A 27139-nucleotide genomic window follows, 5' to 3' on the forward strand; every position below is an offset into this window, starting at 1 on the left:
GGCACAACAGGCTTCAGCTGAATCCTGGTAAGACAGAGTGGCTGTGGGTTGGGGGCTTCTCTATTTCCAGAAGTTTACCATCTTTGGTCCTGGGTGGGATTGCACTACCCCAGACTGACCCAGTGCGGAATCTGAGGGTCCTCCTGGACTCACAACTCCTGCTCGAGGAGCAGGTGGCAGTCGTGGACAGGAGGGACTTTGCTCAACTATGTGTTGTGCGCTAGTTACGCCCTTTCCTGGATCAGGAGGCCCTCCGGTCAGTCACTCGTGCCCTGGTCATCTCCCATATAGACTATTGCAATGTGCTCTACATGGGGCTATCCTTGAAGACTATCCAGAAGCTACAGCTGGTTCAAAATGTGGCCGCGTGGGCAATCTTGGGTGCCCCAAGGATGGCACACGTTACACCTTTGCTGCGGGAGCTGCATTGGGTGCCAGTTTGCTTCTGGGTCCAATTCAAGGTGTTGGTTATCACCTTTAAAGCCCTACATGGTATGGGACCAGGCTACCTGAGGGAGCGCCTCTTCCCCATTACATCGACCCATCCCACCCTGTCAGGCAGAAAAGGTATGTTACGGACCCCGTCAATGAAAGAATGTCAGCTGGTGGGGCCCAGGAGGAGAGCCTTCTCTGCTGTTGCCCCTGCCCTATGGAATACTCTCCCCCCAGAGGTGAGGCAGGCCCCTACTCTCCCAACCTTCCAGAAAGGGGTGAAGACCTGGCTCCGTCAACTCGTGTGGGGCGAGAAGAGGGGCAACCAACCCTGGGGGTGGCTGCCACCTTGAAGATGCTGCCGAAACCTTTATGTACATCAGTATCTTGGAAGCCATTCTTTATGTATGAACATGTTTTTTATTGTATTTTAATTAATATTTATTCTTGTTTTACTGTAAACCACCCAGAGTTGCTCTTGAGTGAGATGGGCGGTGACTAAATTTGAAATATGAATAAATAAATAATAAATAAATAAACAAAGATCAAGTTATTGGCAGGGTACTCTGTTCCTGTATTCTTAGATTTTCAGTAGTCCAAGATTATAGTGGTGTTCTTGTTGTGGAGCCCCTCTCCTCTTTCCACTGAACATTACAAGAAATAACTTGGCCTCCCTTTTTGCTTAAAATTCGAATGAGTAGCACGGGTCCTGTGGCTGCAGGTGCACGCCTTGCTGCCTTCCTTGGCGCTCAAGGAGAGAGACATCAGACCTTCCCAATGCCAATAAATAAAAATTATTCCCTTCCCCAACCTGGTTGGACTTCCTTGAGAGCACAGCTCTGCATCTCCCTGCCATGCCCAAGACCTAGCATGGAAAAAAATAGCCAAAGCTAGCAAAGTTGGCCACCAAAGGAAAAGGGGGAGAGGCGGGGAACTGAGCAGTCATTTGGGGAAAGCTGTGGAGAGGCAAGGGGTCCAACTGCATGAAAGTGGGTCAGATCTGGGGGGTGGTACAAGAGGGTGACAGACAGGAGTGCCAGAGCTGGAGAACAGGTTGCCTGGGTCTTGTGAGGGCTGCATGGAGGATGGGAGAGGAAAGAAGGCCAGAGAGTGACGAGCATGAGGTTGGGAACTGTGCTCAGGATCCCATACATCTTCGGAGCTCGGAGCTTGATGGGATAGGCTGCTCCTCATTAGGGCTGCTCCTGTTGGGGACTCTGAGCCGAGGTAGAAAATGACCATAATGGGGTGGCTTGAATCTCTTTTCAGCCATTAATTTCACAGGATGATTTTGGGTTTGATGAGCTTTTGTGAATAGAGAAAGAACTGTATCCATCGCCTTGAGCTACTGGAGAGCTTTAAATGCAAGCCATAATTAAAATACTCCTCTCCCAATAATATAGCTTTCTCCAGGACTCCTTGCAATGGTGGGGCAGTGGGGCTGACCAGTCTGGAGACTTCACTGATATAACCAGCCTTTAAAGCAGCCCCCTCTCAGTCTTGCCTGGAAAATTGCTGGGGCTTCATAGAATCATAGAGTTGGAAGGGACCGTAGAGGGCCTGGGTCAACGCAGGATCCACTGGAGCATCTCTGACTATCCAGATTCTGTTTGAAGACCTTCAGCAAAGGAGAATTCAGTCCTTCATGTGGAAGCCTGTTTTAACTGGCTGACCACTTGTAGAGTCAGGAAGTCCCTTCTGAAGTCTAGCCTGACCCTCTTCCTCAATTTGGCTCCTGCTGTCTGGGACAATGGGGAATAAATTCTGTCCTCCTCCTGTGTGACAACCCTTCAGATATTGGAAAACTGCTGTCATACTGCTCCTCAATCTTCTCAGTTTGCTATACCTAACCAGGCCTTTAACAGGCCTACTGTGCTAGTAACTCCAACAAGAAAAGAGATGGCAGCCTGGCACCCTTTGTGACAAACACATGGTGGCTGCTGTTAAGTGGAGCATGCCCATCCAAGTGCTCGCAAGCACCTTTTGCCCTCCCCTTGTTTATCCTAAGTGGCAGTTCCCTCCTTCCCCCAGTGCCATCATGGAGACCAATGAAGGCTCCATTTCCCGCCTTAGAGGAGAGGGGTGTAAAATAGGAGTTAAGTTCTGCCTTCTCACCATAACCTGTTACTGATTCTCCAGTCTTTCTCATAGTGAACCTGCATCTTCTTTAGCTTTCCGTTTGTTTGTAACATATCCAAAGAACTATTTTTGGTGGCTTTAGCTTCTTTCTGATGCAGTTCCTAGAGTTTCTGGAGTCTATCTTGTACTCTTTGGCTGGAACTTACAGGCTCTGGTTGCTATAGGAACACTTGATTAGCATCTGTAGATGTGTGGTCAGGTTGAAGGACACACAATTCGTAGACCTTGGGAAAAGTGCATATAAGGAGGAACTGGCAAGATAAGATACAATGCTTTATTACGGTCATAGTCCAGCTCAAAAATGGAAAGAAAACAAAGCGTGGGGTAACAGAGTAAAACCGGTGTGATGTGACATACGGAATGATGTACTTTACAAATAACAAAACAAAACTTAGCCACGTGAAGAGAAGTAGGTTCCCATTGATCATGCAGTCTTTGTCACAGGAGCAATATAAAAGAAGGTGGTTAGTGTTTCAGGAACTCCTTCATCACAGGAGCAAAGTCAAATGCCCCATAATTCCCCCTTGAGAATAGCTGTGGGGAGGGCATGACATCTTGATAGGGTTAGGAGTCTTCTGAATTTGGGACTGTTACTTGGCGTAGGTATCTAGCTGGCTTGCAAAAAGGTGATTGGCTGCTCAAGAACACATGCCCTCTAGGTACAGCAGTGCTAATTGGGCTTCGAAATCTTTGGTGCTTGAACAGTTGCATTCATATCCCTTCTTCAGGAATGCATTAAGTGAGAAACCGTTTGTTTAAATGAAAAATCATTTATTTTTCACAAGATTCATGCCCTGAGGATGTCTTCCGAGAGGCATGGCTCCTTATACTGCAGTAATAACCTAAACTAAAATAGAAACTTGAAATATGAAGAAAACAGTGCTGAAACATTTTAAAGGCTTGGGAGGACTGAAAAGTCTTAACTTTGTCATTGGAAGTTCATTGCAATGGCCAACCAGGTTCCATAGGAAAGGAAGAAATACACCCTTCTCCCCATTCCCCACCAGAGGTGAATATATGGGGTGCATGCAGAGCAGATTTGTCCCCTGTCCTTCAGCTTTCAGCTCCCAAATCACCTGAGATGGTGGTGAAGGGCTCCCAGGAAAGATTGGGAGCCCATGAATTAGTCCTTTGGGTCTGAAGTCCTAGCCCAGGCCTGGATAAAGCATCCTGTCTCCGCCTCTGCTCTGCTTTTTTCTACAGCATGGAGAGGAGTTGTGTGACCCTGAACCTTGATGGAATTGTGCAGGTCCTGGATTGCCACCTTCATGATTCAACCACTGGGATGATGACACGAATTGCAGTCTTGAAGTGGCTGTACCACCTGTACATCAAGACACCTCGCAAGGTAGGTCATCAGATCCAACCTGACTTGAGAAGCAGGGTTTCATTGCTGCTGACATTTGTTGTTTGGATGGGGAAGGAGTGATTTAAATAGCAAATCTGAAGTTTGGGGGCAAATGTCATCTGATCTCAGCAAAACATTTCTTGATGCTTCCCCAGATGTTACTCACAAGTAAGATACAGATAAACTTACTACACTTACACTTATTGCTGTTAAATTTATTACATGTAGTGTACACAAAGCCAGGTGTTTCACCATTCATTGCTTGCCGCATGAGAAGAGCTGTGTCTCTGCTCAAAACCAAAGGTGGGGAGGCAGGGGAAGGTCGGCCATGAAAACAGAACTGAGCCTTTTGCTTTTTGGCAACTGTAGCTGCTCCTTTGCATGCCAAAGTTCTAGGCATGGGTGCTGCAAAAACTCCTGCCTTTGAAACTCTGGGCCTCCCCTGCTGCTTATCATTCAGGGTCTGTCTGGGTTGAAGGCAGCTTCCAAGTTCTAGACAGTGGAAGCATAGGCTTTCTGGCATCTGACACTGAAACCAGTTCTCCACAAGGAAGACATTCAGAGTAGTCATAACCTGGCACAAGAGAGAAATTCTGGATCTTTGGAACTCAGAAACTCTTCAGACCCTTGAAAAAAATGAGTCCTAGTCCTTTAGGGAAGGAAAAGGTTTGTGTGTGTGTATATGTGATTTGTACCCACCACAATGAACTAAACAGAACAGTGAATCCCTGAAGGGTAAAGGGGGTGCAGTTGTGCCCTGGGTGAAGACAAAGAAAGAATTGTGGTAGTGATGACTTGTGAAAGAACAATGTCCAAGAATTGGGGAACATCATCCCCCCTGAGGTGAGACTGGCCCAATCCTTGATATCCTTCCAGAAATCCCTCAAAACATGGTTGTGTCAATAGGTGTGGGGATCTCAAGGAAAGGGTGAATTGCTGAGGTGGCTACATTGCCTGTAACTTTGAATATGCTCTCTCCTAGTCTTTTAATATTGATATTTTTAAATTGTGGAATGTTTTTAATGTTATTCCTTTTATGGCTTGTTTTTTATTGTATGCCACCCAGAGTCATATTTTGTGAGATTGGCAGCTATATAAATATGATGAATAAAATAAATCACTAAGCCCAATGATAATTCTCCCTGTCTGCCAATACATGTGGGATCTGTAGTATGTTTCTTTTACTTGAAGGGTAATATCTTCAAGTCATTTTAAAAGCTGGGATGGAACATGGTACGAATAGCTTCTTTTGAGAATTCTGTGTTCAATTTTCTGGACGATCCCACCAAGAATAATAAAAGCTTCCTGATAATATATTTGGGTGTTGGCTCCATGGAGTAGGGAGAAATATTGTAGAGACAAAATATACTTCAAAGAAAGTACAGCTACATCATCAGAAACTTGGCAGATGTGAGAAAGAAGCTCAAGATTCTGAGGGCGCAGGTGCTGTTTTCATCCACCCTTTCTGTCTATGGAAGAGGACCAGGAAAGTGAAGAAGTAAAGTAAAGTAAAATAAAGAAGCCTTCGTGAGTGGTGTCAACAGAAGAGAGTTGACTATTGGGATCATGATCTGAGTTATCTACATAATGGATTGGTGCCACAAAGATGGGCACACCCCACAAAGACTGACCAAAATTTTTAGACAAGATCAAGAAGACCGATCTGTTACCTTGACTTCAGTAAAGCAATTGACAAAATACCCTATGACATGCTGATTAACATGCTGGTTAAGTATGGGTTAGTAAATGAATAGGCAGCTGGTTAGAAAAACATCTCACAGTGTGCTCATCTGTGCTTTCCACCTTGCAACAATGAAGAGCATTCCTGAAATCTCTGCCATGCCTGTTTCTTGACCTGGCCTATCTCAAAGGCTGACAGAGAATTGGTTTAGATAGTGCCATTCAAAATTCCCAGAAGAATAAAGAAGACAGTCAAGGGCTGTAGGGCACAGAATCGTGGATTTAAATTACAGAAAGGCAGATTCCAATTAAAGGTAAACAAAAAACAAAAAAAGGTAAGAGTGGTGAAGAGCAATGACCCATGGAAGCAGTGGGCTCTCAGTTGAGCAGGAGGTTGGACACCACAGCCTCAATGTCCTCTTTGGTTTCATGACTCTACCAAAATTAGAAAAGTCTTTTTAGAATGCTCAGCTGCGTAATGCCATCTTCATTATTTTTAAACTCTTTGTTTTATTGCTGATTTTCTGCAAGCATAACTATAACTCTTTTCTGTAGCATAATTATGTTATACATTCCTGAGATTATAGGCCACTAAGGTTGTGATGCATTATTCTTTCACACAAAAGAGACGTGTTCTCAAACTGGAGATAGATCCTGTGTGGAGGAACATAAGGCAGGGATGTTCTGTGATGCTTTTGGATTCCTTTCCCTTGAAGTGTTGTTTGCTTTTCAGATGTTCCGGCATACAGACAGCTTGTTCCCTATCTTATTGAAGACCTTATCAGATGATTCTGATGAGGTAAGTGGAACTTCTCTGCTGTTATGTTATTTGGTCTATAAAGCATCTTAGTAGGTTGCTTCATCCTGACCATGAGTGTTGTGGTTCCTCTGTCCCACTGATGCAATTTCTGGATTGCCTTTTGCATGACTCTGACTTGTATGGCTAGCTGGAATGATCCAAATTGGTGAGTGGAGAAAATAATCTACTACAGGGTTTTTGAAATTTTGCCTTACTTTGACCCCTAAAACAATAAAATGAATTTGTGTGACCCCTGTGAAACTATTGAGGTAGGGTTGGGCAAGAGATAAAATATACTGCGTTTAATAACTACAGTACAATTGTATCTGTAAGTCATAGGGCTTCTCATACTTTGCAGAAGCAATGCTGCCCATGGAAAAAAGAAAGCAAAGCAAGAAGTAAAGCCCTGAGTAAATTTTGACACCACTTCCGCTTTCCCTGTGCAAGCCTGATCAGGTTTTAAAAAATATACAACCCCTTCTAAGTTGCTTGTGATCCCTCAGGGCTCCTGATGCACACTTTGAGAATCCCTGTTCTAATGTTGTTTAGCTGGGCTGTTTTTGGAGATCAGAGACACCCAGGCTTGTCTATAAAGCCTTTAGTCCCTGTGGCACAGTGATTATCTGAGGATCGGTTGCAGGCCATTGGCCGTAAGGAGGTCTTCACAGCTGAGGCCTTCCATTGCTTGCAGGCTTTGGCTCATTCCTCAGTGATGGAGAGACCTAAAAAGGTATTCCTGATTGAGAACCTGGCACTGTCTTGCATTTCCACCCAAGGTTCCTATGGCCCAGACCCTGCTCCCCTTTAGGAGAACCTTGAACTTGGCTCTTCCCCCAGGCACTGGGACAGGATGCTGTGTGAATCCAGAATTTGAGTTGATATTGTTTAATTTCATTCCCCCAGCATAGCCATTTTTACTATTGTTTCAATTGATTGTTATGACTTGTTTTAACTTTCTGGAAGCCACCCAGAGTTGGCAAGTGGGCAGCCTTTGAAACTGAATAAATAAATACATTCTCACTGGAACAAGAAATTGAACCTTTGAGAACCTAGAAAAGGTAGGGCTGGTTCCTCCAGGTTATCTGGCCCTGGGGCTTGTCTCTGAGCTTCTCAGCTGGGGAGGGGAAGGGCCTCTCTCCCATCTGACCCAGCTGGTGGCTCCTCTGGGACAGAGCCTGGCTTTTATGCAAACATGGAAGTAATGATGTCTTTTTAAAAAAATCTACCTCTATATTTACATCTAGAAAACAGCTCACTTTTAAAACACATCTCTAAACCTTGATCATACAGAATATGTTAACTGATAAAGGACCAGTTTGTAAGCAGAGAACAAACACAGTAGCATCAGTCCAAAACTATAAAATCCAGGGTAATACCATCTTTCTTTGGTAGAAGAAGAATCTTTGGAAAATTATGTTCCATAACATTCATAATTTTTCATAGGATAAATTTCAATTTTTAGTCCAATATTCAAAACTACACCAACATCTTTATGCCCTATTACTCTTCCCAAAACCATGTTAACTAGCTATGGACATTAAACCAAAACAAACAATAGTGGAACCAGCCCATATCATATGTGTAATTGTTCCCCTTCTCCCATCATTTTGTCTGTAGGAAAACACATTGCGATACTAACAATACATCAAATGTTTTGATGCCTCTAATGCACCTGGACCACACTGGGCATTTTTGATGTCTGATAGCAGAATATGTAGCAGGTTCCTAGTAGCAGTTCATCTTGGAAACAGCTGTAGAAATCATATCCAGCAGGAAACTGAGATCTCTCTTCCATGAAGATTGTCATGATTCTGCCTTGTGACACTGGGAGTGACTAAATTAATCTCAATGGCTTTTAGTGGATGATCATTGTTATTTAGGGTACCCAGTGTTCGATGCAACATTCATGGCCTGAAATAGCCCTACTGGCATAGTTGGTGGGAGGAGAGAACAGGAAGTGCTTGTTTGTGTGGAACCCAGGGAAGACTTGTCAGGAGGGAATCAACACCAGAAGTCAAATCTGCCAGGTTGTCATAAAAATCAGTAGGGTGGCTGAACCTGAACCTCAGAGTCCTATTAAAATTGGGATTTTCACCCAGACCATCCAGTGCTCTTTTCTCCTGCACTATTCACTCTTTCCCAGCAGGGCTTTCCAGAGGAATGAACTCACGTCCTTTTCCCTCTTCCCTTTGTTGCAGCCTGGATTGTAAGTGTTGTTGGAAAGGGCTTTCAGACCAAATCCCATGGGTCTTTTTTTCCATGGGACGCAGATTACAAATCCAATGAAGTTTAGCAAAAGCTGCCTTTATCTATTTCTCCTTTTATTTGTGCCTTGTTGGATTTTGATCCATGGTGCCTCTGGTTCCCAGCTTTCACTTGCCAAGTTTGAAATGTGGGATTTGATCTGGAATGAAAAGAACAACATGGGTAAGCTTGATATGACTTCTGGTTTGTTTCCTCCTGCTTGTTCCCACTTCAGGACTTGGGAGCTTAACAAGCAGAGGGGTTGACCATCAGGAATGAAGCTGTATGGCTGGGCCAGCAATATTTGTATCTCTTAGTAGAGATAGTCTGGCCTGCCCTGGCGAGAAGGACAAGCAGTACCTTACAAATCTGTGAGCTATTGGTAGGTGAGAGACCAGCTTCTTCTTCTCACCATACATGTTACTAGCAACCGTTTCTGTTTGGCGTTAGAGAAATGTTGCTCTTGGTTGTTCATGAAAATATAGTAGCTCTCATCAGAAGTTGTGGATCTGACCACTCATCTGAATGAACTCCTTATTTGTTCTTCATCATTGAATAAACACTTACAGAATGACTCTAAGATGCCAGCGTGATTCATGCAATAGCTCCATCTCAAGACCTTCTTTACCTTTAGATGGTCTTCAATAAAAAGAAAACTGCAAAAAGTCCTGCAGGCAGGGGAAGTGATTGAAGTAGCCACACCATCTGTTGTTGGGGATATCAGTCTTGCTGTCCATCACTTCACTCAACACATAAAGATCAACCTATTTAAATAACACATTTGAGAATGGACAGTACAGTCAGTAGATAAATGCAGACAAAGGAGGCAGTGACTCAACACCATTTGCAGCCTTTTGGGGGAAAGCTTCTAAATGCCCAGACTAACTGGCTTGACCACCACAATCTTGGTTAACAGGAATGGTATTTGCATCTAGGAATGTTCTAAGAAATGACCAGATGCTTTGAGTTTCCCTGCCTGTGATGGAGGACTTGGATGAGGAGATTCAAGGTCATGGGGAGAAGAATTTCAAGCATCTCCTCAGCCCGCAGCCTGAGCATGTGAAAGCAAAGAGGATGAGACTGGTACCACCCTAAGGAATTTGCAGTGTTTAGTTGGAGACTTTGGGAGTTAGAGTTAGTCTGACGAGATTCTGTCTAGCAGGTATAAGCTAATAAAGTAACTGAGCAATTCCAGAACCATCCCGTGGAGTTTCTTGGGCTGAACCTGAAACTGCCATAGTCTCTTTGCAAATAAGCATGATGGTGTGCTAAGATACAACTTTATGGATACCTAATCTAGCCTCAGGTTCCCATGCTGATCCCAAAGTCACATAGAAGCTTAGGAACTAATATTGGCATTTAGCACTTGCAGTTCTGAATTGGCCAAGATCCCAAGTGGCCCCATGAACATACAAAACTCTCCATGAAGTTACCAACCTGGCTGATTGTACTCCATCGCCCATTAGGGAGAACAAGGCCCTAAGTCAATGTCCAATCAGGACATTTCTCCGGGGTGCAGATTTAATTAGACTTCTCATAGCCTGTGGATTTATCTTCTGGAAGTTTGTTGCAGTGCTGAAGGCCTAATCAGGACTTATTTGGTCCACCCATCCCCTCACAGGCAGCCTTTGGTAGTTGTGTCCTAAAGAAGGTCAGCAGGCAGTGGTCAACTGGCCCATCCTGGAATTTTCCTGCCCCCAAGCTAGCTGGCCTCCTGCACTTCAGGGAAGAACCAGAATTTTTTTACTTACCTGGGAATTCCTGTTCTTGAATGAAAACGTCTAGGTAGCCCTTTAGTGCCAGATCTGCAATGTTCAAATCCCAATGAAGAAAAATCTCGTGCAACCCGAGTTAGGTTCAAAAAATATTTCATTTATTGGAACGTACATGCAACTCTAAGAAAAGCATTGCTGAAATTAAAACCCATGCTTTTCCCACTTTACTTTTACCCCTACTTCTCACCCTCTCCTTTCCAGGCACCAATTGTGGTTCTCACAGAGGTGTGACCTTGCACATTCCTGGCCTTTGATAGTGTCCCAGTTCCTTCTACGTTCACTTCCCCCTCCCCCCTCCTAAAGAATGGCAGAATCAAAGCAAGCAACTACTACATTAATATTTTGATTGCTGAAGGTTCTGACAGTTGGTTTGGCAGATGGAATACATTTGCTCTTCTCCATTAAGTTTCCAGGAACTAGTGCATACGACCAAAAGAACAGCATAGTGTAAACTCAACCCTATTTGTTGAAGATGACCTTGGTAGGTAGTACATGAAAAGATATTGTCATAGTAAACTATAAAAGCAGAATGATTTAGTCTTTTTGCATTCCGCCTGTACAGCCTCTGAGATCTGTGGTTTGATGCTGTTCTTGGTTTTTGCTCTTCCAGCTTGTTGGCACAGATTTCTAGGGGCTTGGCACCTAGTTAACTCCTCCTCTGCTATGATTGCTAGACAGTTGATCTCTTGGCAAAGGCTAACTTCCCTAAGGGTTTTTTATCTTCTCAGGGAGAACCATGCCCTGTGGCCTTAGATTCTCAGGTGTCCAGAAAGACTTTCATTTGCCGAGCAAAATGTGCACGACCGGAGGATGAAGCCACGTGACTTGAGGCTGTCTGTATGCAAAGGGGAATTGGAGGCATGGTTGGGGATATGCGAGTGCTCTTGACCAAACCCGTGTTGTATTTGTTGGGGCTTGTAGGTGCGTATGTGAAGTTGCCAGAGTTTAAAGTGTTGGGACAGAAAAAATAACTTTTTTAGACATTTAATTGCTGAATAAAGCAAATGTTTTCTTTATGTAATAGTTATGTTTTTAGATTGAAGTGCAAAGATCACAATCCCTTCCTTTTTTTTCCAAAGAAAAAGAAGGGGGCAGTTAAATTTTCAGGATTTTATTGATTGGGCTCTCTCTGTGGAAATGTGGTAGGAGGCAGATTAATTTTTCACTTTGCAAAAAAGTGAGGCTCCCATTCTTGGCTAGGGCACTATCTTTAGCTTGTCAACATCTCTTGTTGCATTTGAAGAAAAATAAAAGTTGAGTAAGGAGAGAGTTCTTCCTCTGTGACTTGCAGAATGACCCTGGGTCACAGGTGCAGTCTCTGCCCAGAACCTGTTTGGGTGGCTGGTTGGAGGGGTTCTAAGGGCAGAACAGAAGATATTTTCCTGATAGAGACATCCTTCCCAAAACATGATTATCCAGTTTGATCCAGCTTGTTCTGATGACTTAAGAATGTCAGGTTCCTCTAGCCAGTACATGGCATCAGCTCCTGATCCTCAGGAAGGTGCCCACTTCTTGACTAAAGTTTGTACCAAAACAGCCAACAGCAGAATGAGAAATCATGAATTTGCATGAAAAGAGGCAGCCAAAGTAAGTTCCCTGCAGGATATGGAGTGCAGGTTGGTTCAGAAGTTGAGTTCAGATCCTCTTCTCTTGTGAAGGTCAATTGTGACAAACACAACTACAGGCCCACCATGTTCTGGGAAGGCTGATGTAAAAGACTCCTCTGTATGTCTACACAGAAGTAAGGCATGCTGTATTCACTGGAGCTTCCTTCAAGATAAGCACACATAGGTTTGTGGTCTCAAATATTATATTTCTTTTATACACCTAAATTATACCGTTCCTTAATTCTAGCAATTTCAAACGACTTCATTCTCAGCTGTTAAAGCATATGCTACCCGGGAAGCAGGAAAAAAAATACCAAAGTTAGAACCCACAAATATTAGAGTAAACAAAAGAAAGAGTGCGATTCTAACATCAAGCATCCTGTGCAGTCATACTGTTAAGGATCAGCAGCATATTTGATGTAAAGTGATAACAAATCATATTCTGTGATATGTACAAGAATATTTTATTTTCTTACATATTCATATTGCAGATTTTAAGCATGAAAAGCTTTTTGTTTAAACCTTTCCTTCTTTAAAAAGGAGGCAAATGTTTCAAAATGTCATTTGCTTAAGGAACTTCGCAGAGCAATTTCTGGGAGGGGGGCGCTGGGCTCTGCTCTTTGAGCCAGCATAGAAGTTCACCGGGACTTCAGAAGAGCCAAGAGGGCAATTTTGCAGGTTGGGAAATGAATTTGCTTGTGTTCTCCCCCAAACCTATCTGTGGGACTCCTGTGGTTTGCTCTGGCATGCAGAGGTTCAGCCTGGCTTGCCCTGTGTGCTGTTGGCAAGCCTAGACGCTCCATCCTCCCACTGGCTGTTTGTGATGTGCAGATGTCCGGGGTTCTGTCGTCCTGGATGAAGGTGCTTGAGAGGAGACCAGCCACCCCTTGGCCAGGGGTGCAGAGGGCCTGACCTTCTGGAAGCTGCTCTGCCTGGGCCAGCTCGCAGGAGGAGGTGATGGTGCCGGGCCCCAAGCACATTCTGTCCAGTTGCATTCTCATGAGGAAGATTTAAAGAACGGCTGTGTCTCTTCTAGGGTAATTGCAAAGCTTCCTTTGCGAAACTCTCTGGTAACCCTGGAAACAAGAAGCTACTCTGAGTGTAAAAGAAGAGTCTTGGGATCTGAAAGGCAACTGTCAAGCTCGCTCAGTGGCTCTTTTCGCATGACAAAGTCACAGGGCGGATATAGAGATCCACTCCTGCCCCCAAACATCCTTGCCTGTTTCTTCATGGGCAGAATGGCTTAGGGTCGGTTCTGCTGACCACAACGTAGTGCCACGGCCCCCATGCAGCAGAGAAGCCCTGACAGCTGGCACCCTGGGATTCTGCCCCCCTCTCGCCCCCACTGACTTCCTGAGCTCTTTGCAGTGTTTCGTGCTCCAGACGTGAGCCAAGATGGTCAGTCCTGCGCATCTAATAGAGCTGCAAGCTTCTGTGCTTGCGATCCTCCGGGGTTCGCAGAGACGGGGCCGCAGGGCAAGGAAGCCTTGCACAGCAACCAAAGGATAAGCTTGCCGAGGCCATGCTGTGAGCTAGAAGGCAAGCCGCGGATGTGGCTGAGTTCGGGTTTACAGCCAAAATCTCTTGCGGGGGGAGGTGCAAACTCAGCTGTTTGACTTGGAATGAGCCAGTCCAGCCCAGTGGAAAGATCATGGCATTTTTCTCAAAATCCTTGGTCTCGGTCGCTCTGCCAATCTGAGAAGGTCATCTGAGTGCAGTTTTTGAGTACTTGTGGTTGAAGATAAATATCTGGAAACATATCAGCTGCCTCCTTTCATCTTTATGGGGTCCTTCTTTACAGTGAAATCCCCCCCCCCCCGCATGCCTGTTCTTTCCCATTTTTCGGCAAGACACATTGGAAGCCCCACAACTCGTATTTCGTTGGAGTGTCACAGCCAGGTTCCCTCCTCCCTCCTCCCCAGAGTGCCCGGAACAGACTCTGCTCCCAGGTTTTGGCCACGGCTGCAGAGAGGTTGGCTCCTTCTGGGCTTCTGCGGTTCTGTTTGCTGGAGCAGCAGGCCAGCTTCCCTCTCGGTCGGGGAGGCCCCGTGCACTGCAGGAAGGGAAGGGCCGTGGCCAGGAACCGGGGCTGGGAGAGCTGTGCCACCCTTGAATGAGGAAGGAGCCAGCGGATGGGCTCCTCTGGCACCTGGCCTGTTACCATGGCAGTGCTGGGCATTAGTGCTCTGGCAGGCTGTTGCTTTCTTTGCCCCCTTCCCAGCGCTCTTCCTTGGCTTGCGCAAAACAAAGATGAAGAGAAAAGCTGCCTGAGGCTGGTTCACTGGAGAGATGTGCCAGGCATGTGAAACGCTGCCCTCCACCCCCTTGGCAGGTGCCCCGTGTGACCCTCCAAAGAGGGGTTAATCTTTTCTGCTGCTTAATCTTTTCCTCACTAGGGGAGCACCCTCGGTGGGTGTGCCAGACCAGGGGAGAGGTTTCCTGGCTCTTTCAGAGGATTTCCTAATGAGAGACCAAATTCCTGTCCCCCATCAGGACAGTCTTTCATCCCCTTTCACGATGGAAACCAAAATAATAGGAAAGTAGGAAAGAGAACCAAGGAAAGCAGTGATGATCTCCTTCTCAGAGATGTTGAACACTCTTATAACGATTTCATCATTTACAGAATGGTTAAAATGGAGGACAGGAGGAGGCAAAAGTTATTTGCCGTTCCTCCCCTCCCCTCCCCTCCCCTCCCCTTCTCTCTCCTCTCTCCTCTGATTTATATGGCTGCCCATCTTGCAAATGTGACTCTGGGCAGCTAACAATAGATTAAAACAATAAAAAACAACATTAGCAGAATAAAAATATATCTTTGTAAGCATGTCCCATTTCTGCATCATTTTCCTCAAATAGGCCTAGTGCTTTACCTGCTGCAGTGATGCTTCCTATAGGCTTCCATCTGTGTGGGATCCTTTTCGGTCATCGAGGTCCAAGGGCCTCCTGTTGACTGACACTCATTTAGCAAAACCCGGTCTCCAGCTCCGTGGCTTGCAGCATCCGTGGGCCCCTGAAACTCAGCAGAGGGTGATTCACCAGGTCCCCCTTGTTGCTTTCCATTAGGCACTTTGTTGCCCAATGTGAAGATCGGATGCTTTGGTTGGATTCTGCACAGACACTGCTGTTTGCTTTGTTTGTTAGATTTATAATCCTGCCTTTCCATCAGGAACTCGAGGTGGTGCATGCAGCAGTTCCTTCCCTTGTGCCAACCTGATAAAATAGAGTGCCTGGTCTAAATTTACCCAGAGAATTTCCACAGTGGAGGATACACCTGAACTTGGATCTCCTCAGTCCTAGTCTGGACTGAGAGACTAGCTTTCCATCCTGAAACTGACAGCAGTGTGCACGTTAGCTAGCGTGTGCCTGGAATGAGCCCAGTCTTGCCTTTTGGAAGTCTCAAAGTATATCTTGGAATGGGAAAGAGGCACAAAGGACACCCATCAGGAGACACTGAATGCAAGTCCCAACTCTCCGTTTAGCCCATGAATTCTGTGGCTGTCTCTTCAGGGTCTTGTAGGTGAGAGTTGCAGGGAGTCTGAAACATGATGTGCTCTGCCCTCAGGGCAGCGAAAGGGGATGTTTGTCTCCTTCTTGGGTCAGTCTGTGTGGCGGCTGCTGCTGCTGCTGCTGCTCTTGGTGAAACAACCAGGTTGGCCAGCAACTGGCAACTGCTTGCTTGTGTGCAGCCTGACAGGTCTTTGGAGAGCTGGGGACAGGAAACTATACAAGGCAGGACTTTGCCTTCACATCATGTCCTTTTCTCCATTTTCATCGTTAAATTTATGGATCATGAAGGGTAGAGAAATCCAGAATTACAACTGTCACTTTCAGTAGATTGATGATGGCAATAATAATGTGCCATCGAGTCGTTTTCATATTTAGATTTTCTTCATGACAAGCTATCCCTGACCTGTTCTGTCAAATCTCCCAATGGTGCACCCATCACCCCTCTAATCAAGTCCACTCCCTTCACTGCAGGTCTTCCTCTTCTTCTCCTCTTTCCTTCCACCTTTCCCAGCATCAGAGCTTTCTCCAGAGAGCTGGGTCTTCACATCATGTGTCTGAAGTAGGATAATTTGAGCCTGGTCATTTATATATTGAGTGAGAACTCTGGGTTGATTTGTTTTCTTGGCTGTCTGTGGTATTCTCAGGAGTTTTCCCCAAGAAATATTAACCAATCCACTCAAAAATAAAGCTCTACAGTGTGGTTGGGCGTCATTGCCCATATGATAATTATTGTGGTTTGCGTTTGTTTTCCTCCTTGCTGAATGCTCTGTGTTATCAGTCCTTACTAAGTGTTCTTCCACAATGACACCTACTTGCAAGAAGGTTGCCATAAGGTTTTGATGTAGACAGTAAACCCGATTGCTGCATTTCCTAGTGGCTTCATCAGCTATGCGTAATTTCCTCTCTTCCTGATCCCAGGTTATCCTCAAGGATCTTGAAGTCTTGGCAGAGATTGCATCCTCTCCAGCTGGCCAAGTGGAAGGCCGAGGGCTTCCGGAGGGCTCTGGGCCACGAGTGGAACAACTGGACTTGCCTCTGCCCTCTTCAGCCAAAAGTAGCCAGGCTGTCCCCACTGGTAAGCACATCATTGCCAGCCATTTCCTGGCAAAGGGAGAATGTTCTGAGCAGCCTTTTGCTTTTTCTTCTCATTCAAAATGACACAGGGTGGCTTTCGCTAGGCACCCTCTGGCATAAACGAACCCCAGTATTGGTTCTCATAATGTGTGGGGCAAAACCCTTCTGCTCTGTCTTCCTCATACTTAATGTTCTCTTGGCGGGTTTGGCGGCGGCTGCTGCGGCTGCGGCTGCGGCTGCTGCTGCTATATTAGAGGTTGGGGGAACTGAGCGAGGCCTTTCATTTTTGAGGCTGGATAGGAAAGTGAATAATTGTGATCCTAGTAAGAACATAGATTTTCAGTGTGAATGGTATAGCAATGGAATCAAAAGCCTTTGCTTTCTTGACCTCATCTTGATCTTTAAAGCCAACTTCTGGTCCTTGTGACTGCAGATTAAACCTGAGACAGAGGGAAGGAATGATGGTCTCTATTAAAAGTAGTTGAGGGGAAATCTGGCTTTCTTCCAAGGATAAGCAGCTGATGCTTGGCTGTGGACCTCCCAGGCCCTTGTTTTTGGATGGAATCCAACACGCCTGCAGAGTACCACGTTGCCTATTCCCAGTATCTCGCCTCTGGAGTCCTGAAGCTGTTTGGGAGACAGAAGAAAAGACTGAATCAAATGCTGCTGTGCTGCCTGGTGCCTTGTACTTTTAAGAAAGATACTATAGCTGCAGAAGAAAGAAATGAATAGTGGAATTAATTCAAAAGTAGGAATTTATGGGTGGGTGAAAGATGTATGCTAGATTCTGGTGAGTGGTATTAACAATCCAAGGATGTATTTAGGGAGACTTGCTTTTTTATAAAATTTGCATGGCTGCCCATCTTAAAACAACTCTGGGTGGCTCACAACGACAATAAAGCTATGAAAACCATATAACAAAAACTAAAAACCCAGCACCTCAACCCTGGCAACTCCCAGAGTGCCCCAACAACCCTCTGCAGGCTCTACCACTCTACCCCAGTGCCTAGGTCTTGATGGCCTTCCAGAAGGCTAAAAGGGTGGGGGCCTGCTGAAGCACCAGGGGGAGGGTGTTCCTCAAGGTAGGGGCAGCCACGGAAAAGGCAGGCTTCCTAGGTCCCACTAGAGGGCACTATTTCAGGGAAGGGACCTGTCGTGTGCCCACCCTACCTGGTCTAGTGGGATGGGCAGATACCCTCAGGGAGGGGCGGTCGCACAGTAGACTGGCCCCATGCCATATAGGGCTTTAAAGGTGATTACCAGCACAGTTACCAGCACCAGGGCACAGTTGGTACTCAAAGCGAATCTCTAGAAAGGCCCCGAAAGCCACAGCTGCCTCCTGCTCTCTGAGCAGGAGGACCCCCAAATTGTATGCCAGCTCAGTCTGGGGAAGTGCAACCCCCCCAGAGTCAAAGTTACAGATCACCAGACCCTGGGGGCCCAAAAACCCAAAGTTGTTGCATCTTGCCGGGGTTGAGTTGAAGTTGGTTCCTCCCTATCCAGACCCTCACAGCCTCCAGGCACCCAGTCAGCACTACAGATTCACCTACCCGTCTTGGGGTGGAGATGTATGACTGAGTATCATCAGCATACTGATGTTACTGCACCCCATGCAAATAACCTTACCCAGCGATTTCAGGTAAATGTTAAAAAGGAGAGGAGAGAGCCCTGAGCCTTGAGGAACCCTGTGTTGCAGGGCCTCAGTTGTACAACATTCTGAATGAATTGATCAGGGGAAAAACTAATGATGTTAGGTGGCATCAATACAAGTAGTCCTCATTTAATGGCCACTCATTCAACAACCATTCAAAGTAATGAAGGTGCTGAACAAGTGGCACTTACGACCAGTCCTTAAAGTTCTGGCTGTCCCAGCACCCCCAAAGTCATGTGACCACGATCTGGGCATTTGGCAATGGCTCACACTAACAACAGTTGCAGCGTCCCACGATGATGTGATTGCCATTTGTGACCTTCCCCGCTGGCTTCCCACAAGCAAAGTCAATGGGGAAGCTGGAAGGGAAAGTCACAAATTACTCACTGGAAAGTCACTCACAGTCTCCCCCACCTGGCAGCAGCCACCCCTGGCCCCTCTGTGCTTGTACCATGCCTCGCAGGCCACCCGCGCACCCTCCCCTGTCCAGCAGCAGCCAACCCCACCACGCTCAGGCTGAACCAGCCACTCGCACACCCTTCCCCACCTGGCAGCAGCCTCTTACCTGCTTGCTGGCCTGGTTGCAAGCCACCTGGAGCTCACTTAATGACCTGCAATCCTCGCTTAACAATGGCAGTGAGAGTGCCAGGATTGCTGTCACTAAGTGATGCAGTCACATGACATTGCGCTTTACGACCACATTGCTTAGCGATGAAAATTCTGGTCCCAATTATCATAATTAATTGAGGACTATCTGTAAATTGTTGGGAGCACAGTACAGACGGGCCATTTGGAGGGCCAGAAATGATGAGTTCAGAAAAAAGTCTTGTTTCCAGTATGTGATTTAAGCATAAGACTGTTCATACCTATGGTAAATGAAAAAGCATGACTAATTTGATTATTTGTAATGTAAGATTGACAGAATTAGGGAAAGATGTAAAGGTGATGAGAGTTCTGGATGTGGAACAGATTATTTTTTGGTAGTATCCAAAGTGGATTGTGTGGGAAAACGGACATAGAAGGAGAGGAAAGAAGTGAAAAAAAACAAGAATAGAAGTAGAATGACTGCAGGAGGAACCCTGTATGAAAAAATAATAGAAGTTTATGCTTCCAACAGAATGAATGGAAAGTGGGTGCAATGTCCCTGCTGGCTCAACTGAGTGGCTGGAAGGGTATGAGCAGCTGAGGCCAGGAGGGACCCAATGCTGTTTTGAGAGAGAGGAGAATGCCTCTTGCTCTGAAGGAGGTAGTTGTGGGCCCTCTCTTGAAGAGGCCATCCTTGGACCTGGTTGTGCTTGACAGCTTTCTCCTGATCTCCAGCCTGTCCTTTTGGAGTAAGATTGTTGAGAAGGTGGTAGGAAATCAGCTAGAGTATCCTAGAAGAAACAGGTTATGTGGCTCCTTTTCAGCTGGGATTTAGACCTGGTCATGGGTCAAAAATAATGTTGGGTTCTAGTTGACCTATGTTTGGACCTAGATAATGGGGTAGGACTTTCTTGGTCCTGTTAGACCATTCAAAAGCTTTCAGCACTACCAAGCATGGTATCTTTCTGGATTGCCCCACTTTATGGAATTCCTTCCCCCAGAGGGACATGCAGCCTTACCTTGTTAAGGGTCCATAAGCCAGCCCAGACTGTATCATTTGGGGATGCTCATCCTCTACCTTTAAGTTCTGAATTTTATAATGTATCTTGTGTATTGTGTATATACACAGAAGCAGTCTTGCGTGTTGCTTCTGCCACTTAGGATCTTCCAGGATTTTGGGAGATTATAAACATGTTAAGATGATGATGATGATGATGATGATGATGATGATGATGATGATGATGATGATGATGATGATGACGACGACGACGACAGCAGCAACTGCCTAGAATAGAGTTCAAAATTAATTAAACTTTTTATTGGCCAAAAATTAGAGTGGAAAGAATTACAGTGAATGCCCCTACTTACGAATGCCCCTACTTACGAAATTTTCGAGATATGACCAGCTCCGGCCCAAAAATTTACCTCGATGTGCGAACTCCGCCTTGAGGTACGGCCATTTTTCCACCCTGACACGTGGTCCGCGGCCATTTTTCCGTCCTGACACGTGGTCTGCGGCCATTTTTCTGCCCCTGACACGTGGTCTGTGGGTGTTTTTCTGCCCCGCCGCGCGCCGCATGGGCGTTTTGCCGCCCCGCCGCGCCCCTGACGCATGGTGCATGGGCGCTTTTCCGCCCCTGACGTGCGGTGCGTGGGCGTTTTGCCGCCCCGCCGCATGGCGCGCAGGTGCTTTTCCGCCCCTGACACGCGGCACACAGGCGTTTTGCTGCCGCGGTGTGCGGGTGCTTTTCTGCATCTGACGCGCGGTGTGCGGGCATTTTGCCGCCACGCAGCACGCGGGCGCTTTTCTGCCCCTGACGCGTGGCGCGCAGGCGTTTTGCCACTGTGGCGCGCGGGAGTTTTGCCCCCCTGCCGCGCGGTGCGCGGGCGTTTTGCCGCCCCGCCGCGCGGTGCGTGGGTGCTTTTCTGCCCCTGACGCGCGGCGCGCGGGCGCTTTTCCGCCCCTGATGCGCGGTGCGTGGGCGTTTTGCCGCCCCGCCACACAGCGCGGGGGCGCTTTTCCGCCCCCGACGCGTGGTCCGCGGACGCCAGAACAGATTAACGGTAATTACATTGAACCTTATGGGAAAATTTGCTTTGGGGTGCAACCAAATTCGGAGGGGGGAACGGATTAACCGTATTTACATCGAACCTTATGGGAAAATTTACCTCGACTTGCGACCAACTCGACTTGCGATCAGAGTCACGGAACGGATTAAGTTCGTAAGTAGATTGTATACTGTATATTACAAAGTGCTGCAGAAGTGTGTTGAGTTATGCTAACAAGAAGGATGAAGGGTAAGAAAAATGGTCAGGTGAGCAGCCTCTGCTTTGGCCCAGGTGTCTGCTTCAGTCAACTTGGCAGGAAGTGAGCTGTTGGGACAGACTAAACCAGACAGGTTCTTCTGTCTCCCCAAGGTGGGAAAATGGAATTGTGTGTGAAGAGCGAGGCAGAGCTTTGAAAGAAGCACTTTCTGGGAGAGAAACTCTAGCAAGCCTGGCCCTTCTGGGAAGTCCTTGACTTGTCTCACTGACAGAGGATGGAAAAGGGGACAAAATACTCAGCTATCACTGACCTGATGCTAACCAATAACCCGTAGTGGGGAGGGAACACTCCAATGAGGAAGTGGCCGGGAATTTGGGGAAAGAGATCACGGCGTGCCGAAAATCTTGATATTAAGAAAACCTCCAGCCTTGCGCAGTGAAATATGTGTTTTAGTTAGATGTCAAGAAGCTGGTTTCTGAGAAGCAGGATTCTGTGTCAGAGGAAGCTCATGGAAAAGGAGCTTGAGGGGACACCCACACCATGGCTTTAATCCGTTCCAGTGCAGGCAGCAGATGAATGAAGTAACACCAGAGAAGGATGCAGTGAGGATGTGTTTAGAACCAGAAGGAAATTTATATTCTAATCAGCTGCACATTCTTCTCTTTATCAGTTAGGGAACAAGAGCCATGACAAAGAGTCTCCATTTTAAGAAAGTCTCCATTTTAGGAAACTGGGAGATAAATTGAATTCTAAAGAGGAACAACTTTGCTGAGTTGCTGAGATTTCTGTAACCTTTTTCAATTACATTTTGTAAAGAAACTCTGGAAGAATCTTTTTCTCTAAAGAGGTGGGAAAGCTGCAAACTTCACAGATCAACAAAAAGACATGTTCAAAATATACATATAGGTAGCCCTTTTGGTTCGAAGAAAATACGCTGTTGTGCAGTTCATCTGTGGGCACGGAGATGGCTCTGCAGTCCCAGTCTGGAAGTGCAGAGTCTAGCACAATGGGGGCACTGGAAGTTCATTGTTGTAATAACTGTGGGTGTTATTCTGTGACACCACTCACAGTTTTCTATCAGTTTTTGGTGGTGCCTGTCTTCAAAGCCGGTGGAGGCTTCATTGCACAGGGCTCCCTAGCGGCTTCTGTCAGCAGCCGCCGCTTTTAGTTCCCTTGGCTGGATGTCACAGTGGCGTAGGGTTTCTTTCACAGCGTCTTTGTGGTCGACCTCAAGGTCTCTTCCCAGTCTCCAGTATACCGTAGAGCAACTGGTGACATATAGTGTTCGTCCATTCTGATGACGTGTCCCACCTACTGCATCTAGGCTCTGATAATCAGGGACTCAATGCTGGTGGACTTTGCACAATCCAAGACCTCCAGGTTGGAGACATGGTCTTGCCAACAAATGCAGAGAGCGTGCATGTGAAATTTCTCCAGTTGTTCGATGTGTCATTGGTATAGAGTCCAGGACTCACATCTATACAGGAAAGAGGGGATGACCACAGCTCTGTAGACTTTCAGCTTTGTGGGATATGGATGTTGTGTTGATTGAGCACTCTAGTATGCAGCTGCCCCAGAGCCTGGCTGGCCTTGCTGATTCTGGAATCAATTTCTTTGCCCAAAGACCCATTCCTCGAGACAATGCTTCCCAAGTATTTGAAGCTGTTTAGATTTGTCACCTGGGTGTCGTCAGTTGTGATTTTTGGTTGTAGGGGTTGGTATTTGACACGGGTTGGTAAAGTACTTCAGTCTTGTTCAGGCTGATAGTCAGGCCAAAGAGCATAGCAGTGTCTGAGAATTTGTTCAGCATCAATTGTAGATCACTGTCTGTGCACCAGGAGCACACAGTCATCAGCAAAGAGGGTTTCTTGAATGACTGTATGGAGGCACTTTGTCCCAGCGTTCAAGTGGCGAAGGTCAAAGAGAGAGCCATCCAAGTGGTACTTGATATACACTCCCTCCTTCAGACCCTGGACAGCACATGACAACATGCAAATGAAGAACAGATTAAATAGGACTGGGGCTCGCACACAACCCTGCTTCACCCCATTGGAGATGGCAAATGCAGTTGACATATCACCATTGTAAAGGACCTGTCCTGTCATTCCATTGTGGAGTAGCTGAATTAACTTCACAAATATCCTCGGGTATCCATAACATCTTAGGATGCTCCAGTGAGCCTCCCTGTTTACAGAGTCAAATGCCTTTGTCAGGTCAATGAAGACAGAGTAAAGAGGTTTGTTCTACTCGATGCACTTTTCCTGTACTTGACTCATGGCAGATATCATGTCTGCTGTACTCCATTCTGGCCAAAAGCCACACTGCGCCTCTGGGAGGTTCCTTTCCAAGACAGTGATAAGTCTGTTCAGGAGAATGCAGGCAAACATCTTGCCTGTGATGGACAGCAGTGAAATACCCCTGTCGTTTCCACAGTCTGATTTGCTTCCCTTATTTTTATACAGAGCCATGATGAGGGCATCGCAGGAGTCGTCAGGCATCTCCTCTGTGAAGATGTCCTGGAATGCCTGTAAGGGTCTAGTGCTTTGTAGATCTCAGCAGGAATGCCATCCTCCCTGTTTATGAAGATTCTCAGTCATCCAGGTGTAATTGTCTGGAGGTTGAGTCATGGCAACTGGACTTCTTTTCTTTTTGGTAGAGACGTTTCACTACTTGTCCAAGCAGAAGACTGAAGAAGCTGCTTGGAGAAGTAGCGAAACGTCTCTACCAAAGAGAAAAGAAGTCCAGTTGCCATGGCTCAACCTCCAGACGATCCTGCCCTGTTGCTTTATTTGCGTTCATCTGTGAGATTGATTTCTTGATCTCATCAGTAGAGGGAGGCTGGTCTAGGGCATTCAAGACTGGCAGCTGAGGAATCTGCTATAAGACATCAGGATCAACTGTGTACGGCCTATTGGGTAGGTTGGAAAAGTGTTCAGGCCAGCTTTTTTTCAGTCCTTCCTGGTCTTTGATCAGGGTTGACCCATCAGATGACAGCAAGGGGGAGCATCCTGATTTAGAAGGACCATAAATTGACTTTATGGCCCTGAAGAACTCTCTGGTGGCATGCATGTCTGCATGGCAGTCCACCTGCTCAGCCTTTCTCTGCCTCCACTCGTCCTGCATTTCTCGCAGTTCCATCTGTACTTTGGACTGCAGGTGTTATCTTTCTTTGAGCCAGATGATGGACTGTTCTCATAGTCTGCATAGGCCTTGTTCTTGGCCTGGAGGGCTGCAGAAATGGTCTTGTGGTTTTCATCAAACTAACTTTGATGCACTCGGGTTTTCAGTCCAAGTACCATTGTTGCAGTCTGTGTGATGACATCTTTAAACTGCATCCACTTTTCAGAACAGGTTCCCTCAAATCGTAAATTGCTGGAGGGTTTTTAATTAAGTACATCTTGAAAACATTAGACTTGGCTCGGGTTTTGTAGTCTGCCAATGTTGAATGACATTTTGACAATCCTTGGTTGCTTATAATGTGAAGGGGCTATGTGTAGGTTGAGGACCGACTGAACCAGCCTATGATCTGTCCAGCACTCAGCACCTTGCATGGCCCAAGTGATGGTGATGTCTTTAAGGTTGCACTGACACACTATGACATAGTCAAGTAGGTGCCAGTGTTTGGACTTGGGATGCATCCAGGTTGTTTTGTACTTGTTTGCAAGTCTGAACATCGTGTTAGTGATGCTCAGGTTGTGCTCAGCACACTTGTTCAGAAACAGCAGATGGTTACTGTTTAGTTTTCCCACTCCATGCCTCCTAAGGACTCTGTCTCAGTTGTCACTGTCCTCAGAATAACATGTTTGTCGCTGGTGGGGGTTGTTCAAATAATCTGGTCCAGGTCCTCGTAAAAACCTTCCTTGTCTTCGTCTGGATTCGTGAGAGTTGGTGCATAGGCACTGGCAATGGTGATACACCGGTACTTGCTGAGAGGAAAGTGGAACTTCATAATAGGTTCATTTGTTCCAGTAGGTAGAGTAGAGATGTTCTTCAGCAGAGCAGTTATGATAGCAAAGCCTACTTCGTGAGTCCTGTCATCAGTCTGTGATTTTCCTTTCCAAAAGAGCATATATTCACTTGTTGCTTCCTGTAATGAACCCTCGCCTGCCAGCCTGGTCTCACTGAGTGCAGCAATGTCAATGTGATAACAGTGAAGTTTGGCCGCTATGAGTGTGGTTCGTCTTTCAGGCCTTGACACTTCTCTCTATCCAGCAGACGTTCCATGCTCTGAAGATGAGTTTTCTTTGATTTGTTTTTCTTGGTACTTAACCACTAAGGAGATCATCTGCCAGCCACGGTTAGCTAGCCAGATGTTGTGGGGTCGGCAATGCTTAAGATACCTTTTCTAACCCCCTCCCTCATGGAAGGGTGGGCAGTGCTATCCTAAAAAGGGCTGCCGGACATCTCTGCTCCCCCGGGTACTGAGACAAATGACCACTGGTCCAAAGGTCACCCACGTGCAGATTTATGATTGCAAGTGCCAGTGATCATCTCCACCTGTTTTGCCACTCCCCCATTGCCAGGGGACTCAACAAATTAGAATTGGACTCAGATGAATTGCAGATGGGTTGTAGATGAAGATGAATTGCACAGCAGAAACCTGTGCGTGATGGAGTTTTAAGTGGAGCAGCCATTGCACGGGGCAGTCCCACTCTCTCAGTAGAAGAGACTTTAATCCAGTGGCATGGACAACCGTTACGGCTGGAGACTCACCTGCTGCTGTGGATGACCAGGACATCTAAGTGTCTTGTCGTGTTCTTAGCATTCCACAACGCCTGCTGGGCCTGCCTTCCTGACTGTTGGAAGCAAGACTGATATTATCCCTGCAAGGTAGTCCAGACAAGAAGCACAATCAGGAGCACTAGCTGTATCTTTATTGTAAGGTTGCATTAACAGAAGCTTGCAAGACTGAAAGTATTTCTCCCTCCTTCCCTTTCGCTCTCTAAAAAAGTAGAGGGGGTCCCTTCTGGAACGTCTCCCACGCCCTCCCTCCTTCTGTGGGCTGAGACATCTTTCACTGGCTGTTTTTTCATCAGTACGTGTCATATGAGTGAATATTGTCAGTGGGCAGCAGCAGACAGATAACATTTATGTTTTAATATAGGAAATGATAAAAACTTATCCTTTATCATCTAATAATTGAGTTAAAAAAATCCCAGCAGCCACCCAAAACTTTCCTATAAATTCATCATAATCCAGCTTTAAACCCCATAGCTTTAATCTAGCATGAAAAAAAAGGTTCAAGATGCAATTTTCCATATATATACCATATATGTCTATATTTTTAACCTAAAACAGTCTAATTAGTTGGGTCTATGTGAATATTCCAAAAGGGCCCAGGAAGGAAAACGTATCCTAAGCGAAGCCACCCACAATTTGGTACTAGTAAAATAGATAAATGGGTATGAATATACTTCAAGGCCTGGGGTACCACAGCCAGCATCGTAGCATCTGTCTGAATGAAGCTGCAGGGGAAGGGAGCATTTTATAGTGGATCTACTCTGGACTTTTGAGCCAGCCTATTTTTATTTTAGCAAGCAGGGTTCTTTATATCCTATTTACAAAGTAGAATGACAACATATTGTGTAGTAACTTGCTGAAAAACCTCTTTTGAACGTGAGGTTCCATTTAGCAGCATCTGCTTTCCCCAGCACAGCTCTGTGATATTTTTTTTGGGGGGGGGGCTGATGGGGAGAGGGAAAGGGCACAGAAAAGCACATTGCTGAAAACTTCCTCCTCTTCATAGCTCCCGCTTTGGAAGATGAGGCGGGACACCACAGCCTTGGCCATTCCCCAGGTTGGTCTTCTCTGGGGGCCTCCGGACACTGAGAAGCCAGGCAAGGGGGCCCCCTGCGGGGAGCGGGCCAGGGACATCAAGGAGAGAAGGTGGGCTTCTGGAACTGACATGAGGGTCCTGTGTGCAGGAAGGCAAAAGGCCACAGGCCAAGCCCACCCAGAACAATGACAGCATCAGTTGCTGTGGTCGGCCCCTTGCAGTTCAGCTGGGGGACCGAATCTGCCACACTGGCTGTTGC

General features: G+C 46.3%; 1 protein-coding gene across 2 annotated transcripts in view; it reads left to right on the forward strand.

Annotated features, from left to right (window-relative positions):
- The window catches only part of VAC14 (VAC14 component of PIKFYVE complex), a 70681-nt gene that overhangs the window by 16410 nt on the left and 27132 nt on the right, over positions 1-27139 (forward strand). For both annotated transcript variants that reach the window (XM_088135446.1, XM_088135447.1), the window contains 3 exons: positions 3775-3919; positions 6333-6398; positions 16447-16603. In XM_088135446.1, coding sequence (XP_087991572.1) covers positions 3775-3919; positions 6333-6398; positions 16447-16603 — 368 coding nt within the window. The remainder of the gene's footprint in view (positions 1-3774; positions 3920-6332; positions 6399-16446; positions 16604-27139) is intronic.

Source organism: Python bivittatus, unplaced genomic scaffold, assembly GCF_059951505.1.
Source record: "Python bivittatus isolate LINGU-HERP-01145 unplaced genomic scaffold, Pbiv_v1 ctg000170_np1212, whole genome shotgun sequence".
Classification (NCBI taxonomy): domain Eukaryota; kingdom Metazoa; phylum Chordata; class Lepidosauria; order Squamata; family Pythonidae; genus Python; species Python bivittatus.